The sequence below is a fragment of the Haliotis rufescens genome, unplaced genomic scaffold (genome assembly GCF_023055435.1).
Source record: "Haliotis rufescens isolate VD_foot unplaced genomic scaffold, xgHalRufe1.0.p SCAF_16, whole genome shotgun sequence".
NCBI lineage: Eukaryota > Metazoa > Mollusca > Gastropoda > Lepetellida > Haliotidae > Haliotis > Haliotis rufescens.
The window spans coordinates 16,730,340-16,752,213 of NW_025963846.1; the positions used below are offsets into that span (position 1 = coordinate 16,730,340).

The window sequence follows — 21,874 nt, forward strand, 5'->3', positions numbered from 1 at the left end:
GTGTATAAACATATGTTTGTCAGTGTGTAACCATGTGTTCATCTATCACAGTGTATAAACATATGTTTGTCAGTGTGTAACCATGTGTCCATCTACCACTGTGTGTATATACATATATGTTTGTCAGTGTGTAACCATGTGTTCACCTATCACTGTATATAAACATATGTTTGTCAGTGTGTAACCATGTGTTCATCTATAACAGTGCATATACATAAAAATAATCAGTGTGTAACCATGTGTTCATCTACCACTGCGTGTACAGATATGTTTGTCAGTGTGTAACTATGTGTCCATCTAGCACTGAGTGTACAGATATGCATGAGAGTGTAATCATGTGTTCGTTCCTCTGTCACTGTGTATATAGATATATACATCTGAGTATGTTTGTTTCAGAATTGTACCGGAACTAACAAACCTACACAGGGGAAGGTGTTTTGTGTGACGCCACCGTTCGTAACGGAAAATCGAAATAAGACAACTGGCAACCTTTCTGTTATAATGGACGGAGTGATAAAACATTATAACATTACAGTCTATCCAGATCCAACCTTGGTATACTCACGAACGCCTGTCGTGGTCAGTGAAGGAGATATGTTAAACATACCTGTAAGTACGATCTGCAGCATGTACAACAGCTAAATATATACTCGTGAGTATAATATGTAACATAAACACCAGTTAAACGTACCAGTAAGTATGGTATCCAGTAAATACACAAGCTACACATGCCAAGTACTAAGATATAACAGCATGTACAACAGCTAAATATATACTCGTGAGTATAATATGTAACATAAACACCAGTTAAACGTACCAGTAAGTATGGTATCCAGTAAATACACAAGCTACACATGCCAAGTACTAAGATATAACAGCATGTACAACAGCTAAATATATACTCGTGAGTATAATATGTAACATAAACACCAGTTAAACGTACCAGTAAGTATGGTATCCAGTTAATACACAAGCTACACATGCCAAGTACTAAGATATAACAGCATTTACAACAGCTAAATATACTCGTGAGTATAATATGTAGCATATACACCATATAAGTAGGATATCCAGGGAATACATAAGCTACACATACCAAGTATTAAGCTATAACAGCATATACATCGGTGAAATTTGTCAGGTACTATGGTATACGACATATACATCAGATAAGCATACCAGTAAGACACGCATCACACAAGAGAGAAAGATATGCAACTTATATAACAGTTATTCATACCGGTAAGTATGATATGCATCATAGAAACCCTTTAGATATGCCAGTAAGTACGATATACACCATATATACCAGTTAGACGTACCAGAAATTAAGCTATGCAACATATGCACCTGTTACACATACAAGATAGTAAGATGTGCAGTATATACACCAGTCAAACATATCGATAAGTAGGATATGCAGTATATACATCAGTTAAACATATACAGTATGTTCATTAGTTATACAAATATGTATGTCAGTGTGTGATAATGTGTTCATCTATCACTGCATGTACATGCGTGTGTCAGTGGTTGTCAGTGTTTATAATGTGTTCATCTATCACTGCATGTACATGTGTGTATCAGTGGTTGTCAGTGTGTGAAAATGTGTTCATCTATCACTGCGTGTACATTTGTGTGTCAGTGGTTGTCAGTGTGTGACAATGTGTTCATCTATCACTGCATGTACATGTGTGTGTCAGTAGTTGTCAGTGTTTGATAATGTGTTCATCTATCACTGCATGTACATTTGTTTGTGCCAGTGGTTGTCAGTGTGTGATAATGTGATCATCTATCACTGTTTGTACATGTGTGTGTGTCAGTGGTTGTCAGTGTGTGATAATGCGTTCATCTATCACTGTATATACCTGTGTGTCAGTGTGTGATAATGTGTTCATCTATCACTGTATATACATGTCTGTGTCAGTGGTTGTCAGTGTGTGATAATGTGTTCATCTGTGACTGTATATACATGTGTGTGTCAGTGGTTGTCAGTGTGTGATAATGTGTTCATCTATCACTGTTTGTACATGTGTGTGTCAGTGGTTATCAGTGTGTGATAATGTGTTCATCTATCACTGTATATACCTGTGTGTCAGTGTGTGATAATGCGTTCATCTATCACTGTTTATACATGTGTGTCAGTGGTTGTCAGTGTGTGATAATGCGTTCATCTATCACTCTATATACATGTCTGTGTCAGTGGTTGTCAGTGTGTGATAATGCGTTCATCTATCACTGTATATACCTGTGTGTCAGTGTGTGATAATGCGTTCATCTATCACTCTATATACATGTGTGTGTCAGTGGTTGTCAGTGTGTGATAATGCGTTCATCTATCACTCTATATACATGTCTGTGTCAGTGGTTGTCAGTGTGTGATAATGTGTTCATCTATCACTGTATATACCTGTGTGTCAGTGTGTGATAATGCGTTCATCTATCACTGTATATACATGTGTGTGTCAGTGGTTGTCAGTGTGTGATAATGCGTTCATCTATCACTCTATATACATGTCTGTGTCAGTGGTTGTCAGTGTGTGATAATGTGTTCATCTATGACTGTATATACATGTGTGTGTGTGTCAGTCTGTGATAATGCGTTCATCTATCACTGTATATACATGTGTGTGTCAGTGGTTGTCAGTGTGATAATGCGTTCATCTATCACTCTATATACATGTGTGTGTGTCAGTGGTTGTCAGTGTGTGATAATGCGTTCATCTATCACTGTATATACATGTGTGTGTCAGTGGTTGTCAGTATGTGATAATGTGTTCATCTGTGACTGTATATACATGTGTGTGTCAGTGGTTGTCAGTGTGTGATAATGTGTTCATCTATCACTGTTTGTACATGTGTGTGTCAGTGGTTGTCAGTGTGTGATAATGTGTTCATCTATCACTGTATATACCTGTGTGTCAGTGTGTGATAATGCGTTCATCTATCACTGTATATACATGTGTGTGTCAGTGGTTGTCAGTGTGTCATAATGCGTTCATCTATCACTCTATATACATGTGTGTGTGTCAGTGGTTGCCAGTGTGTGATAATGCGTTCATCTATCACTGTATATACATGTGTGTGTCAGTGGTTGTCAGTGTGTCATAATGCGTTCATCTATCACTCTATATACATGTGTGTGTCAGTGGTTGTCAGTGTGTGATAATGTGTTCATCTATCACTCTATATACATGTGTGTGTCAGTGGTTGTCAGTGTGTGATAATGTGTTCATCTATCACTCTATATACATGTGTGTGTGTCAGTGGTTGTCAGTGTGTGATAATGTGTTCATCTATCACTGTATATACATGTGTGTGTCAGTGTGTGAAAATGTGTTTATCTATCACTGTATATACATGTGTGTGTCAGTGGTTGTCAGTGTGTGATAATGTGTTCATCTAACACTGTATATACATGTGTGTGTCAGTGGTTGTCAGTGTGTGATCATGTGTTCATCTATCACTGTATATACATGTGTGTCAGTGTGTGATAATGTGTTCATCTATCACTGTATATACATGTGTGTGTGTGTCAGTGGTTGTCAGTGTGATCATGTGTTTATCTGTCACTGTATATATACACGTATGCATATCGGTGTGTGATCATCTGTTCATCTATCTCAGTGTTTATACATATGTATGTCAGTCAGTCCTCATGTGTTCACCTATCACTGTATATACATGTGTGTGTGTGTCAGTGGTTGTCAGTGTGATCATGTGTTTATCTGTCACTGTATATATACACGTATGCATATCGGTGTGTGATCATCTGTTCATCTATCTCAGTGTTTATACATATGTATGTCAGTCAGTCCTCATGAGTTCACCTATCATAGTGTATATACAGACTCTTATGTGTGTCAGTATCCTACTCGTGGGATATGCGGTATATGCATCAGTTACAAATACCAGGTAGTAGTGTATGTAGTATATTCATCAGTTACAAATACCAGGTAGTAGTGTATGTAGTATATTGATCAGTTACAAATACCATGTAGTAGTGTATGTAGTATATTCATCAGTTACAAATACCAGGTAGTAGGGTATATAGTATATTCATCAGTTACACATACAGGTATAAACTGTATGCAGGCATGTACATCAGATAAAATATCATTGCAAGTTGGCTATGTAGCATATACACCTCACTCGTTTAAAAAACAACAACATTTCAACAATCCCCTGTATTGAATCCATCTTCACCTGATCTTAGATATATATGATTACAATGTCTATATGTTTGCACATTCTTCCTTGGCGAACCGATGCGCCCGTTGGTTTGTATTTAAACTGAACTGTCCCCAAAAAGAGTTTTGAGGTAGTCTTGATCCTGTATTATCAGAAAAACCTCAGACAAGCATTCAACCAACAATTGCTTAGCAGTATCCTGAGTGTGTATTGTCTTGCAGAGCACGCGCTTAAATATATATCATATTGTTATTGCACAGACCATCCTTGGATCGAAGTTGAAAAAAACAAAACAAATAAATTTACAGGTGTTAATGAGTATTAACCTTCTGCATTTTGCCATTATCCAGGTTATACAACGAAGCAGTAATAGTCGTGTGATGTCTTCTGTTTAGGCTACCCTCGATGGCGTCAATGAAACAGATGTTCGAGTCGAAATCGGCCCGAGCAATTGTTCCAATGTTCATTTCAGTCGTACGTTGATCACTTGTACGCCTGTGTTGATGACTGATGCCAATACGCCCCGGAATATCACGGTACAGTATATGAACATTGTAGTGGTGTAACGATACGGCGATACAGTATTGTATCCCGATGCACAGCCCACGATACGATGCATCGATTTGGAAAGCATGTATCGCGATACATACGATATTTTCATAACACAGTTTTACCTACCGTATTTTCTTGAGTATAGTGCGCACTTTTTTTCCAAAAAGCACAGCTGTGTAGAAGGGGTTGCGCATTATACTCGAATTAATGAGTTTTGATGTTTTTCCCCCATGGAAAGACATTACCGTGAGCACGTAACACCGGAAATACCATGTCAACAAATCCATACTGAAGTTCGCAAATTATTCATGTAATTACACTGTCTGGCTATAAAAAAAGTGTTCTTTGTATATTTGGACTCATGTTTGTAACTTATTTCATTAATTTTATTCAAAATTCCTTTTAATATTGTTTTAATTAATTTCGGCGAAATCGTGTGTGAAGCGATCGGAAGATCGCACAAGTCACCGTTATTAACAGCAACCACGGTCAGATTACCGCTATTGACGCCTTGAAAGGAATTTTAGTTGACAGAGAATGGATACATATATCATAAATGCCATACTTTGATTCGTTAAAAGTCAGATTTGTTTTTGTTGGACGATTCTATGTCAACACGTAATTCTCGCGATCACGCGATCACGTGCACGGGAGCCTTGACGGTGACTGGTCAGACTGGTTCCATGTAAAAAATAATACCCGGCAATAGCGATCAGCTGCTTCGCTTAGGGTTATTATTATTTTAAATATGTTTAGTAAAAGCTGCATCTAAATAAACAAAATATTGGAATATATTATTCCTGATAAAAAAAATAGTTTCAGATACAACTTTTGCCGATCCTTGCATTAAAATACTGTAAAGTTGGGTGTGTCTTGACCAAATCACCGGTAGATTCCAAGAAAACGTGTGTACATGTACAGCTGATTGCTGTGTCCGGCTAAGTTTACGAGAAAATACACAAGGTAATCTTAATCCCTGGATATAAAACAATGCCTAGCTGAACAAAAAATACCGTTTAAACGGTAAATCAACATGTCTGGTGATTTTTTATCTCAAATTTCGAATTTGTACTGACGAAGTTTCTGATCACCCGTTCGTTTGCCGGACTTCGCTGAAGGGGTACGGTGTAAAAATTTTCTGCGCATAATATTCAAATTTCTTTTTTTCCAAAATATTGAACCCGCTAGAGGGGCGTGCGCATTATACATTGGTGCGCACTATACTCAAGAAAATACATAAAATACATGGGCGAATACAGCTTTTTTGAAAAGTGGGGGGGTGGTGTGGGCCCTTGAAATACGTTTAACAGTTTCAAAGCCAGTTTGTTGTTTCAGTAAAACATACTGTATTGCTGACAATTTGCTATAACAGTAAATAAACACCTTGTATCTTCTTCAACTGTACTTGTCACATCTTTTAGATAGCAGAAAGACATCAACTTGGCTTAGCTTGTACCAGTAAACACTGTATCGTGATACGTATCATATCGCGACCCCTGTATCATGATACGTATCGTATCGCGACCCTCCCGTATCGTTACACCTCTAGAACATTGCAGTAATTACTACCAGCCGCGAACACGTGTTTAACATTGATCATCAGTCGGGAGACATTACAGAAATCGTGAAAGACTTCAACTCCTTGGTGTAACTTAGAATACACTTATATTGATTTGTTCATATGAGAAATATGATCATTATATGTGCATGTGTGTATTTCATTCTTTCACTCCATACACACAAGGTTAAAATAGGCAACAACCTGAGTCTGTATGCTGGACAGATCATGTTTGTAACACGGAGGTCGCCTTCTTACCACAACATTATCATCGGGAGCGTGGCAACAGTCGCAGTCATCGCCATCATCGTTATCGCTGTAACCGCCGTCTGTGTCAGGGAGTACAAATCAGCTCTGCATTCACGTCAGCAATCGGAGCTGACGCCAACTTCAGCAGATGGTAAGTTATTATTTTCACAATATCGAGATTTTTGAGTGAATGAGTGTGTCAAGCTATAAATGATATGTGCATTCAAATTAATTCCAAAACTATTTCCAACGTCAAGAAATGGACTTTTTCGTTTCACAACAAATCACCCCTGCATCCCCGTCTGCAATTGGAACTGATGTTAACTGGTACAAGTTATTAACACGTCTGGATTTAAATAAATAATGTTCAAAGCGGCGTTATATGCACTCATTCACTCTTTCCCTACAATCATTATTCATCATGTTTGTTTGATGGCTGTATGTTCTTTCCACAGGAGGGAATGACCTTTATCTGACGCCGTCTGTCAGACCATCATCTGCCGCCAGAACTGATGAATTGTCTTGAACAAAGCAGGGTCATCATTCCAGCAGCGAGACTGCGCATTGGTACCACTATTGGCGCAGGTACGACCAAAAATGTCACATACAGCTTTTGACAACAGTTATTTGAAATATTTGAACTGTTGAACATTGATAGCAAAAATCTAATCTTTGGTCTGTCTTAAACGATCCTCTAGTATAGGCAGCAACATTTTTTACACTATTGCTGGTGTTGGTGAGGTCACTCGGGCCGCATTTGACCTGTCAATAGGCTTTGTCTATCATTCCAGGTAACTTCGGCCGTGTGTGCGCGGGTATACTGTGTCCAGAGACGGGAGAAGATGGGCACCCTCGGCAAGTTGCTGTCAAAACAATGAAGGGTAGGATTAGTTTCCCGTAAACTATTCGCTATGTTACGACTATAATGGAACATATTTACCTGCCTCATTAAACAATTCTTTGAATTGCTGCCACACGGAATGACACATAATTCCGGTATCTGAGTCACCTGTATGACTCGCAGTTCCGGTATGTGTTTCACCTGTATGACTCGCAGTTCCGTTGTTTCACCTGTATGACTTGCAGTTCCGGTATGTGTTTCACCTGTATGATTTGCAGTTCCGGTATGTGTTTCACCTGTATGACTCGCAGTTGCGTTGTTTCACCTGAATGACTCGCAGTTCCGGTGTGTGTTTCACCTGTATGACTCGCAGTTCCGGTATGTGTTTCACCTGTATGACTCGGTATCTGTGCCATAAGTGATGACTCGCAGTTCCGGTATCTCTGCCACCCGTATGACTCGCTGTTCCGGTATCTATGTCACCCGTATGACTCGCTGTTCCGGTATCTATGTCACCCGTATGTCTCGCAGTTCCGGTATGTGTTTCACCTGTATGACTTGCAGTTCCGTTGTTTCACCTGTATGACACGCAGTTCCGTTATTTCACCTGTATGACTTGCAGTTCCGGTATGTGTTTCACCTGTATGACTCGCAGTTCCGTTGTTTCACCTGTGTGACTCGCAGTTCAGGTGTTTCACCTGTATAACTCGCAGTTTCGGTATGTGTTTCACATGTATGACTCACAGTTCCGGTATGTGTTTCACCTGTATGACTCGCAGTTCCGGTATGTGTTTCACATGTATGACTCACAGTTCCGGTATCTGTGTCACCCTTATGACTCGCAGTTCCGGTATCTGTGCCATAAGTGATGACTTGCAGTTCCGGTATCTCTGCCACCCGTATGTCTCGCAGTTCCGGTATCTGTGCCACAAGTATGACTCGCAGTTCAGGTATCTGTGCCACAAGTATGACTCGCAGTTCAGGTATCTGTGCCACAAGTATGACTCGCAGTTCCGGTATCTGTGCCACAAGTATGACTGTCAGTTCCGGTATCTGTGCCACAAGTACGACTCGCAGTTCCGGTATCTGTGTCACCCGTATGACTCGCAGTTCCGGTATCTGTGCCACAAGTATGACTCGCTGTTCCGGTATCTGTGCCACAAGTATGACTCGCAGTTCAGGTATCTGTGCCACAAGTATGACTCGCAGTTCAGGTATCTGTGCCACAAGTATGACTCGCAGTTCCGGTATCTGTGCCACAAGTATGACTGTCAGTTCCGGTATCTGTGCCACAAGTACGACTCGCAGTTCCGGTATCTGTGTCACCCGTATGACTCGCAGTTCCGGTATCAGTGCCACAAGTATGACTCGCTGTTCCGGTATCTATGTCACCCGTATGACTCACAGTTCCGGTATGTGTGCCACAAGTATGACTCGCTGTTCCGGTATCTGTGCCATAAGTATGACTCGCAAATCCGGTATCTGTGCCACAAGTATGACTCGCAGTTCCGGTATCAGTGCCACAAGTATGACTCGCAGTTACGGTATCTGTGCCACAAGTATGACTCGCAGTTCCGGTATCAGTGCCACAAGTATGACTCGCAGTTCCGGTATCTGTGCCACAAGTATGACTCGCAGTTCCGGTATCAGTGCCACAAGTATGACTCGCAGTTCAGGTATCTGTGTCACCCGTATGACTCGCAGTTTCGGTATCTGTGCCACAAGTATGACTGTCAGTTCCGGTATCTGTGCCACAAGTACAACTCGCAGTTCCGGTCTCTGTGTCAACCGTATGACTCGCAAATCCGGTATCTGTGCCACAAGTATGTCTCACAGTTCCGGTATCTGTGTCAACCGTATGACTCGCAAATCCGGTATCTGTGCCACAATTATGACTCGCAGTTCCGGTATCAGTGCCACAAGTATATCTCGCAGTTCCGGTATCAGTGCCACAAGTATGACTCGCAGTTCAGGTATCTGTGCCACAAGTATGACTCGCAGTTCCGGTATCTATGCCACAAGTATGACTCACAGTTCCGGTATCTGTGTCACCCGTATGACTCACAGTTCCGGTATCTGTGCCACAAGTATGACTCGCAGTTCCGGTATCTATGTCACCCGTATGACTCGCAGTTTCGGTATCTGTGCCACAAGTATGACTCGCAGTTCCGGTATCTGTGTCACCCGTATGACTCGCAGTTTCGGTATCTGTGCCACAAGTATGACTCGCTGTTCCGGTATCTATGTCACCCGTATGACTCACAGTTCCGGTATCTGTGCCACAAGTATGACTCGCAGTTCCGGTATCTGTGCCACAGGTATGTCTCGCAGTTCCGGTATCTGTGCCATAAGTATGACTCGCAAATCCGGTATCTGTGCCACAAGTATGACTCGCAGTTCCGGTATCAGTGCCACAAGTATATCTCGCAGTTCCGGTATCTGTGCCACAAGTATGACTCGCAGTTCAGGTATCTGTGCCACAAGTATGACTCGCAGTTTCGGTATCTGTGCCACAAGTATGACTGTCAGTTCCGGTATCTGTGCCACAAGTACGACTCGCAGTTCCGGTATCTGTGTCACCCGTATGACTCACAGTTCAGGTATCTGTGTCAACCGTATGACTCGCAAATCCGGTATCTGTGCCACAAGTATGTCTCGCAGTTACGGTATCTGTGTCAACCGTATGACTCGCAAATCCGGTATCTGTGCCACAAGTATGACTCGCAGTTCCGGTATCAGTGCCACAAGTATATCTCGCAGTTCCGGTATCTGTGCCACAAGTATGACTCGCAGTTCAGGTATCTGTGCCACAAGTATGACTCGCAGTTCAGGTATCTGTGCCACAAGTATGACTCGCAGTTCCGGTATCTGTGTCACCCGTATGACTCACAGTTCAGGTATCTGTGCCACAAGTATGACCGTATAGGTGATTGAGGTCTGGTTGTTACGTATTGTAATTGTTCGCCTCTGTTCGCCTCTGTTCACCTCTGTTCGCCTCTGTTCGCTTCTCTTACCTCGTTTACGGCTCAAGTCTGTCCTTGCTTCCTGTGTGTATTCCGAAAATAAATCCATATCCAAGTCACTGACATAATTATATCCACAAAACTGGAGTAGCTGTTCTCTTTCAAAGGGTATGGTGTTAAAGTCACGGTAGCCGCCATGTTGATAATTGATCAACCAACCCTGTTAGCACTGACAAGGATACGTTGTGAAAATCTGGGGGAGTTGTGGACAGGTGGTATTTGTAGTGTTTCCCTATCATGAACCAATAATTATTGGTGAATAAGTGGACGTTGACACCAGTGCAATTGTATACATATGTAAGGGCACCTGGCTGGAGGACAGATATAAGTGTGGGGGTCATTTGTAATGTGGTTCAGTAACAATTGTGGAAGTATGGGCTTTAGTAGATAGTTGAGCAGATCTGATAGGTACACTGTTTTGTGACCGATGAATGAGTGAGTTGGGTGTAACGTGGCTTTGAACAGCCTCCAGTTATATCATGTCAGCTTAATGTGGGAGGAAAGCCCAAAGTGTTGCAGGTCTTAGACGGTTATCGCTTTGGTGTAATCCATGAGCGCGGGTATGGTGCTGACAAGCCAAGACACATAATAGGGGCGAAACGGGATTCGAACCCACAGTCATAGGTGTCTGGCGTGCCCATGGTACGCAACTCTGTAAGAAACAAGTCAACAAAAATAATCTGTCCTTTTTTTTTACGGAAAAAAAACATGTCTTGTTTGCTGGACGTCAACTTCTTTATTATGAGGAACACAACGTTTCGGAGTATATGCTCCCTCCTTTATCGGGTGATATACTCCGAAACGTTGTGTTCCTCATTGCAAAGAACTTGCCATCTATAAATTCCATCTCTTATGTGTTGTATCACTACTAAATGACATTCAAAGACTTGAAACGAAGTGTTGTGCAAAAGTTACATCTGTGTTCCAGATAACAGCCAGAACATGGATCTCTGTAGCTTTGTGGAGGAGGCGCTGGTCATGAAGGAGTTTGACCACGAGAATGTCCTCCAACTGTTGGGTATCTCGGTGAGCGAGCGTCAACAGCCAATGGTGGTCCTGCCCTTCATGGCCAATGGGGATCTCCGGTCCTTCGTCTCTGATGTTTCTAAGGTAGCAAACACATGGTTATATATATATAGGTTGCACAATAGGTAACAATACCGTGTTCATTTTAAGCCAACCAAAATAATTGGCATTCAGATTTTTAGCTTGTAACTTTCAGTAGCCACAGGTGTTCAATACTGAATAGATCAGACATTTCATGCAAACTTCACCTTTGACAAATGTCTTTCAGGAGGTGCGGGTGTACGACATCCTGAGATGGGGTGTGGATATTGCCGAGGGCATGAACTACCTGTCCACTCTCAGACTGGTGCATAGAGACCTGGCGGCCAGGAACTGCATGTGAGTTGTTAGCGACAATATCAGGATAGAGATGTTATGTTGGTTGGAATTGTGAAAAGATTTTGTGATACCCTTGCAATTGATGTTGTAACAATTGTGTACAAAAGTAGTGAGTGAGTTGGGTTTAACCCGCTTTGAACAGTTTTCCAGTTATATCACGGCGTGTCAGTTTAATGTGGGAGGAAAGCCCGAAGTGATGCAGGTCTCAGATGTTTACCACTTCGGTGAAACCCACAAGCACCGGTATGGTGCTGACAAACCTTGAAACATTATCGGGTCGAACCGGGATTCGAACCACAATCATAGACTTCTGGCGTGCCTAGGGGACGCAGCTCTACACAGCGAATTGCAGCGACTTAGACAACTGGATCCAACGTGACCTCTGAAGGGAAAGACGATTGTGATTAATTATTTTTACCTCAATATGCACAAAACGTCTTCACGGATGGTGACTATTATCATGTATGACTAATGCATTTTTTCCATGAAATGTAATATATTCATATATTTTTTAACGTGATTTTGGAAATTATTCAATTCTGATTGGTGCCCCGTAAAGAACAATAAGAATAGTGGAACATTGAACGGAAGATTCAAACAATTAATTTAGAACCATACCGCATTTTTTATTCAGAACCCAACATCCGTGACTCACACCCTTTTCATTCTTCATGCCATTGACCTTCGATTAGATGCTTACGTTGGTGTGTCGTCTACATCATACTCTCGCGACTTCACGCACTCGTTACCTGGCGGAACAGAAACATGGTTGCCTTCATGAAATGACCGAAACTACAGAATGGCATATTAAGTGCCTCTATTTTCCTAAATTAATATATATTTTAAAAATTAAATGTGAAAAATAAAATGTGTTGTTACTTTAGAATAGATGGTGAAAAGTTAGTTTTGAAGTGGTATATACCTTTAATTAGTTTTACAGTATCCAGGTATCCAACCTTTACAATCAAGTAACTTCAAGAACTTCCCATAATGATTCCTTATTGTAGAATATACTAATCAGCTAACAACTACTTCTATAGTAACAATTGTTTGATGCACCTGACAAAAACATATTCAAATGTACAATCCAGGAAATAACTCTTTGTATTGATTGTAAACGTTGTGACGCATAACATTACACTTGCCGTATCCTCCAGGCTGGATGTCAACTTTCACGTGAAGGTGGCTGACTTCGGACTGTGTAGAGACATCTATAGCGAAGGGTACTACACCAGCGACAACAATAAAAAGCTACCTATCCGCTGGATGGCACCAGAGTGTATTGGAATAGGCAAATATAGTTCTAGCTCAGACGTGGTAAGTGGGGAGACATACGTTAGAGTTCGTCTTACATGGCATGTTGATTATATTTAATGTAGAGATTCGCATCAACATACACAAGCGTACAAAAACATGTTTATTGTGGATTTTATTGTCAGTTTCCTAAAATATATATTCTATTTGATGTAAAGTCTAACTTTGCTGATGTTTGACAAAAAGACACAAAGTCTAGTGAATTCATGCTAACTTAATGAGTAACAGCGGTTAGAAGGTTTGTAAACATCGAATTTACCAAAGTGTCTGGTAGATTGCACGAGGCTTGTAGAGACAAGGTGTATCCCATGTATACACTGTGATTAGCGCCATGTGTGAAACCTAGACAGTCTCTGGATTATGTAGGTAATCATTAACTGTTATTTTGATATGCATCCGAAAGTTAGCGGATAGCCAGCGTGGCGTTTCAACGACGTGCCAAAACCCCTTTAACAAGCGGGCACATGTTTTTTCTGTTGATGTTTGTGATTCGCAACGATTCCAGTACCTTCTAATCAAACATTCAATTACAGTGGTCACTGGGCGTGGTTCTGTGGGAGATGCTGACACGTGGAGCCACGCCCTATCCGGAGGTCGATAACTGGGACATCGGGATTTTTCTTCAGTCTGGCCGACGTCTACACCAACCTTGGTTCTGCAGTAGAGAGCTGTAAGATATCTAACAATATTAGGGGACCAGGACATATGTAATAAAACGGCATCTATTATCATCCCTCTTGCGTTAGCAGTACCGTCAACAGTTTGATTTCCTTCTGGTTTATACTGTTGTGATTCTGGTTAATGGACACTACTTATCAAAAGACTGATAAAGTTTGATAGCCAAATTCATATAAGGTAGGCCTTACGATAACATAACGATTTGAGTTTTGCATGTAAAACATTCAAATTCAAAATTTCTATTCTATTAAAACTAGGATGTGTTTATTTGTATTCACAAGGTACAAACTAATGATGAAGATGTGGTCTGAAGACTTTAGTCTGCGTCCGCTCTTCTCAGAAGTAGCCGAGTGCCTAACTGCACTGAGGGCGCCATCGTACAGAGAAGTTGACGTTACATATACTCAATGTTGGCAATATTTTGTGGAGTTTCTTGAGCCAGAAACAGCTAGCCAAGATGCTGAATTGACGGATCATACATATGGAAACATCTCCCAACAAGGTTGATAGCTAGACAATAACCAGAAGGAATAATTTGGGCAATGAGGAGGACTTACGGAGTATCTGCCCCGAGTGAAGGAATGGTGTAAGCCCCGAGTTTGAGGTTATCGTTCGAAAAAAGTAATTAAGACAAACGCATGCAATATTAACTGAAGTCAGCCTATTGTTGAAATGATGTAATGGTATCAGTTTGCTACGCCATGAACTATGGATGAATTCGTATAGCCATCTGCAAAGCAACAACGTAAGGTCATATGGCTTCAACTGGCTAAACAACATTAAGAATCCCTGAAATGCAAATATCGGAAAGTTATTACACAAGATCTTCCCCCCATAACCATTTCCTATAAAGTCCACGGGGCCAATATAGCCTATGGGGGCTGAGGTGCGCCGCAATTCGTTGTGTAGAGTTGCGTCCAATGGACAAGACAGAAACCTATGGCTGTGGGTTCGAATCCCGGTTTGACCCTATTATGTTTCTTGGTTTGTCAACACCATTCCCGTGCTCGTTGGTTTAACCAAAGTGGTAACTGTCTGAGACCTGCATCACTTCGGGCATTATAGCCGGATATCGTACATATTTTGGCCACCGCCTGGTAGCTAATAGCGGTAAACTTGCTGTGCAAAACAGCAGTGGAACAATGGAACCAGATCCGCAAACCAATGATTTCACTTAGGTCTGTGGTGTCCGGTTTTGATAATACATGTACTTAACATAAGGATTCCTCTTGTTTTTTTCATATACTAATAATGCTTATTGTACATGTCTTGATAGTGCACATTTCTACATATATTGATAGAACACATTTCTACATATACTCATAATGCTTATTGTACACATATTAATACTGCATATTTGTACATATATTGATAGTACACATTTCTACATATACTCATAATGCTTATTGTTCACATATTAATACTGCATATTTGTACATATATTGATAGTACACATTTCTACATATATTGATAGAACACATTTCTACATATACTCATAATGCTTATTGTACACATATTAATACTGCATATTTCTACATATATTGATACTGCAGATTTCTACATATATTGATAGTACATATTTCTACATATATTGAGAGAACACATTTCTACATATACTCATAATGCTTATTGTACACATATTAATACTGCACATTTGTACATATATTGATAGTACACATTTCTACATATATTGATAGAACACATTTCTACATATACTCATAATGCTTATTGTACACATATTAATACTGCATATTTCTACATATATTGATACCGCACATTTCTACATATATTGATAGTACACATTTCTACATATATTGATAGAACACATTTCTACATATACTCATAATGCTTATTGTACACATATTAATACTGCACTACATATATTGATACTGCAGATTTCTACATATATTGATAGTACACATTTCTACAAATACTGATAATGCTTATTGACATTTGTACACATATTGATAGTGCACATTTCTACATATACTGATAATGCTTATTGTACATATATAGAGGTTATCACGCGAGTGTGTTTGAGGATGGTAAATATCCTGCATTAGGAATACAAAGTGTTTATTCCTAATACAGGATATTTACCATCCCCAAACACGCAAGCATGATAACCTCTTTATCATATAATGTCATACTTTAATTCTGAGCTTGAAATCGCTTTCACTCTCTCACAAACATTACCGAAACATTGCGAGTTTTCCTGGAATGCGCGTATTGATATTTATTACGTCACAGGGCAAGTGATGTGTCAGTCGGACATTGACAGTAGCCAATATAGTTCCAACTGAAATCTGTTTCTTATACAGTGGCGAAGCAACATATACGCAAAACAACAATTGTTTTTTCTTGCCTTTCGCGGCAAACCATCGGTCTGTCCGCTAGAGTAACTGCCCTTGGTCAAAGGGAAGCGACTCTAACCCAGTCTGCCTGTCCTGTCATAACATTAAGAAGTGCAGACAGATGTACACACAGCGACAAAACGAAACAAGGTAACAATTGAAACATATTTCGGCCAAATCCAACTATTTTAATTTGTGGAAAAGGTTTTTCAAGCCGCAGAGGTCTACAAGCACAGATATGGCTACTGATCCCGCTTGGCTAGGCGTAGTGCCCTCGCAAAATTGTTTCGAAATTTATATCTCCAAAGATGCCAAAACGTATAAAACGACATAGCTACATCACAGATAGACACTGATTTTCGGTATATTAGACTGTTCTATTGATAATGATAGCAATTATCGCCGTAGTTTTTCCCGATTGTTAATTCTGACTTGATCGCCGAATGACAAGGGCGACGCCATGTTTGTTTATAAACACTGAAAGTAGTCCCTACTTGACATTTGATATTTGCATCTTTATCCGCATATGACCCAAAAGGATATCGTTTTTATCCGTTGGCTTTATCCTGTCGAGAAACATACACTTTGTATGATAAATTGATAGTACACATTTCTACATATACTGATAATGCTTATTGTACATATATTGATACTGCATATTTCTACATATATTGATAGTGCATATTACTACATATATTGATAGTGCATATTACTACATATATTGACAGCACACTTTTCTACACATAAAGACACTGCCTATTTGTACATAGATTGAAAGTGTTTATTTGTGCATATATTGATGATGCATATCATTGAGCAATAATTATTTTAAACAATGCTGATACGTTTAATAAAAACGTAACTGGAAATCTATTATAACAGTAAATGTGTACATGCATATTAATCAGTAATGCTTATCCAAAACATGACTAATATATATGATGATGTTTTCTCCATTATATTCAAACATTAGTAAAATGTAACTGGAAATCTAATATAACAGTATATTTGTATATGCATATTATGTATTAATTTTACCCAGTAATGATTATCCAAAACATATATTAACTGATATGTATTATGATGTTTTCTCCATTATATTTAAACCTTTGCGAAAAGAATTCATATATATATTAGATTGCCGATCGCTTATCATATCAAAAGCATTATTAAATAACTTTTGCCAGTGGCTCCACGCCCTCTCGTATGATATGTGTTATTTTGGTTATTTAATCAATTCGTGAAATGAAAGGCCTTTGTCTTGGTATATTCTGAAATATCTTTTTTCAGAAGTCATAAAAACCTCAAGTGTAACAATTTTAGACATTCTGTTCACCCAAACGCTGCATCATTAATTCAGTCTATTACACTGTACATTGCTTATGATATTAATAAAGTTGTTAAAGAACTTCTGAGAAGTGTTATTTGTACATCGTTTCCAGTGGCACTTAGCTCCAAACACCCTCGAATGCGACTTTTCCTTAATAATTATTGGTTTTGGATTACCTCGTGTTTTAAACGTCTTTTGTCTCAGGATATTCCGAAAAATTTTTTTTTTCAGAAGTCATAAAAGCCTCACATACACTTATACTAGACGTGACATTTGATAAAGTAATTGTTGTGGTCATACTGAATCTGCGTCGTTATTGGGTGCAGGTTAAGATAAAAACAGGATTCTACACCCAAACTTTCACTGTTACATGCATGTCTGTAAAAGTGTCGTATCTTCTCGTTGAATTTGGTTACAGTCGTTGTTGTTTTTCAAATACACTGAAGATTATCTTGTGAATTGATGACCTAATGTCGATGGAGACCATTCAGCTTCTTATCAACAATGACCTAGATTTACATACAGAATATATGAATGTTGAACTTCATCAAAATATATCAGACGCCGGATGATGTCGATTCGAGTTTTATGGAGAATCGGTGGTTGCCGAAGTTCTTGCCTTAATCCACCCCAGGCTTCTTGACTGGCCATTTGCCTTTTGGCCTATACTTTTATCAATTTGGCTTGTCAACTATACTCGAAATCTCTTCCACTACGTTCTGTCTAAGTCGGGGCGGGGTTCAAGTGTTCGCTCGTCACGCTTAAGACATGAGTTAGATTCCACACATATGTACACAATGTGTGAAGCCGATTGCCCATGCCGAGATCAAGGTAACATTAACATCCTTGCCCAGATCATGTGCAATATTCAGCACAAAACATTCTTCATTAGCTACAGAAGACCATCATGTTGAACAGTTAAGTGAGATAGATGACTTGTATTTGCCCTACACCAATGCTTCAATGAATACACATGAGAGTAGTTGTATGAATAGAGTGGTGCTTCCCTACGATGTGATTCTTGCAGCACAAGAATATAAGCACCATAAGTGGGGAGTTGTCCGGGGAGACAACTCTGTCCCATTTTCCTTAGGGGGTTCTGTAGACCCTATACCCTGACTCTTGGATTCAAGGGGGCACAGGTGGCCCAGTCGTCTAAGGCGCCGCGATTCGCTGTGCAGAGTTGCCTCCCTTGGGCACGCCAGAAACTTATGAGTGAGTGAGTGAGTATGGTTTTACGCCGCTTTTAGCAATATTCCAGCAACATCACGGCGGGGGACACCAGAAATCGGCTTCACACATTGTACCCATGTCGGGAATCGAACCCGGTTCTTCGGCGTGGCGAGCGAACGCTTTACCCACTAGGCTACCCGACCGCCCCCAGAAATCTATGATTGTGGGTTCGAATATTATCCCGGTTCGCCCCGACTTTGTTTCTAGGTTTGTCAGCACCATACCCGTGCTCGTTGGTTTTACCGAAGTGATAAACGTCTGAGACCTACATCACTTCGGGCTTTCCTCCCACATTAAGCTGACACGCCGCGATATAACTGAAATACTGTTAAAAGCGACGTTAAACCAAACTCGCTCACTCACTTGGATTCACAAAAGAAGTAAACGCCTAAGTCCTACATCACTTCATGATATTGAGAAACACATCCAGAGTAAAATAAAGAACCAACGAATGCACGTTAATGAACATGGTATTTATTATCATACAAAACGCCGGATAAGTATGCCTGTATAAACCAGTAACCATTGATACAAAGTAACAAAGCGTCGAACTCAAGTACGTCATGGATGACTACAATTGAAAGTAAAGTAAACAAACCCTTTGTTTGCAGTCTACAAATTTATTGTTTAAATCAACTATGAACTAAACGTAGTTGTTCATAGTTGAGTATTTGAAGGAATATTAAATACCATTAAATGAAAAGCTTCATTGTCATTTATCGTCATAAAGAAGAATATAATGCAGTAGAAAATACAGCATACCGGGCATTGATGTAATTATCATCGTAATTCACGAGTACGCAAATGTGTTGACAATATACGAGACACCCACAGGTGAAATGAACATGTTTCAAATTTTAGTAGTTTGCATGTTGTAACATAATAAGTTAGTACCACAAAACAATAAGCCTCTAACGACCATCCTCGATATTCGAGGGCATATATGTCAACCAACCCTACTATGAAAATAACCCAATCTTTTGTAAATTTGTTTCCGTGGTTCATACAATACATATACATGGACTCATATTTTGATACATACCCCCTAGTTGTAAGATATTTGCATATTATATTGCTTGTGTATATACAAGTGTCAAGTGATATACAGTGTTGCCAGAATATATATAAAACAAACATTCTGAATTGTCTCTTTCCATGATTTTGATATGATTACAAGTGCCTTTTATGTCAAATTCCAAAGTTCATCTCAGGGCATAAGGCCAGGTTCATTTCATATATCATTTTTAGATGCAGTTGCTAACCATGATTCTTGTCAGATATGATGGATTTGTGAAATGGTGATAAGCCACGAAGGCTGAGAAACCATTTCTTTCTAATTATCTGATTCAGTTGTATAATTTTTCGCAAAAAGGTGATCCAGGCTTTGAATACATCCTTTTAGAAAGAAGTTTCAAGTCTGGCAATCATTTTAACATTTGCACCTAATAGGAATATCAGCTGGATTATTGGTCCCCGGTCCAACTTCTTCATACTTTCTGGTTAAAATCGTTCTTATCTACTTTATAGAGAATATATGTAATTTCTTTTATAAAGTGAGTGAGTGAGTATGGTTCTACGCCGCTTTTAGCAATATTCCAGCAATATCACGGCGGGGGACACCAGAAATGGGCTTCACACATTGTACCCATGTCGGGAATCGAACCCGGGTCTTCGGCGTGACGACCGAACGCTTTAACCACTAGGCTACCCGACCGCCCCTCTTTTATAAAGATAATGTTGCAATTTCTGTAGTTTTGTCCTGTGGAATAAATGTCCTTTTCTCCCAAGTTGACAGTAATTTATTTATCTCATCTAACTTGTGTCGTGTTTATTGTCCAATGATCTTTTAGATCTGGTTGAAGTTTAACGTCAAGTATTTCAAATTGTTCGTTATGCCAGTTAATGTTTAAGTTTCCCCCATATTTTGTCTTTTGAAAATGTTACCCTGTCTGGCGCTCGGCATTAAGGGGTTAAAACAAGGACTGGTCGGCTCGGAGTCAGTATACTGTGTCTGAGTGGGGTATTCATGTTAAACTGCGGCATGGTATCTCAGTGGGCTAGCACTATAAATCGGCATCAGTCCGGACTAGTTCAAGCAGCCACACACACACACACACACACGTACATGCACGTCGCTATATAAGTGCAATAATCTTGGACGCGACGTTAAACCCCATTTCACCTCACCTCACCTCTTTTGAAAATATTCTTTACTGAAGAAAGGGACTGTAGACTGGATGGTGTATAATCCAGACTTCAGTCTCTTTCTTTAGTAATAATGACTGTTGAATCACGCATGATGAAAAAAGGTAGATTTATACGTTTATCAATTTTACCTTTCCTAATCCAAAACTAAATTTCATCAAGACTGTATCAAAGCCTTTTTAAAAAAAAATATAGTGATATGGATACGCTTGTGTTATTTTAACCACGTTATGAAACATATTGTTTCTGTGGCATTAATTCTTATAACCTTACAAGAAACTATCGACCTTTAGTAACACGTGATTATATCACCTAAATAAGGCTCTAAGGTAATTTTATCCAAACAAACAAGTGATGTACCCTACACAGGCATTGTATCCGGATTTTCCCTCGAAGCTTCAGTGTCTAACACAAAATAATCGGGGACCCGAAGCTCAACATAACGGTAACATGAAGGAAATGTGACGTAACCGTCATCTTTGCTTTCTGACGTCACTTCCTGGTCTGACGACAGTTTGAGTAACGTGGTGAGTGATTCGGACACTTCAGAGAACGTGGGTCGCAGCCCTGGGTCTAGTGACCAGATCTCCAGCATGACGCCGTACCTAGGGCATAAACAAGGAGAATGTGGATAACACGTTTCTCAATCTAACTATAAACTGGAAAACGTGTAATTATCAATAGAGCATTGTTCCTTAATTAACGTTTTGGAGCAGCCACATGGTTCAGTGTTCGTTCTTAACGCCTAACACTCTGGTTCGATACCGACGTTGCAGAACATGTTAATCCCATTCTTTTTGTATATTGCTATGGCCGTAGTAGTTCAGAATTGACTTAAATATGTTTTTTTGTATTGTAACCTCTATAAAACCAAAAAACAATAAGTTCTTGTAGATAAATAAGTTAACAATAACAGCTTCACAGAATGATTATAAATTTAAT

General features: G+C 39.7%; 2 protein-coding genes across 2 annotated transcripts in view; one reads left to right on the plus strand and one right to left on the minus strand.

Moving 5' to 3' along the window:
- The window catches only part of LOC124121093, a 33,224-nt gene extending 25,793 nt beyond the window's left edge, over positions 1–7,431 (plus strand). The window contains exons 9-13 of the mRNA XM_048396755.1: positions 397–609; positions 4,587–4,727; positions 6,488–6,701; positions 7,006–7,135; positions 7,342–7,431. Coding sequence (XP_048252712.1) covers positions 397–609; positions 4,587–4,727; positions 6,488–6,701; positions 7,006–7,076 — 639 coding nt within the window. The 3' untranslated portion in view covers positions 7,077–7,135; positions 7,342–7,431. The remainder of the gene's footprint in view (positions 1–396; positions 610–4,586; positions 4,728–6,487; positions 6,702–7,005; positions 7,136–7,341) is intronic.
- Positions 7,432–20,812: 13,381 nt separating this feature from the next.
- Positions 20,813–21,874, minus strand: part of LOC124121100 (hepatocyte growth factor receptor-like) — a 46,857-nt gene continuing 45,795 nt past the window's right edge. The window contains exon 17 of the mRNA XM_046484067.2: positions 20,813–21,537. Within this exon, the coding sequence (XP_046340023.2) occupies positions 21,294–21,537 (244 nt within the window). The 3' untranslated portion in view covers positions 20,813–21,293. The remainder of the gene's footprint in view (positions 21,538–21,874) is intronic.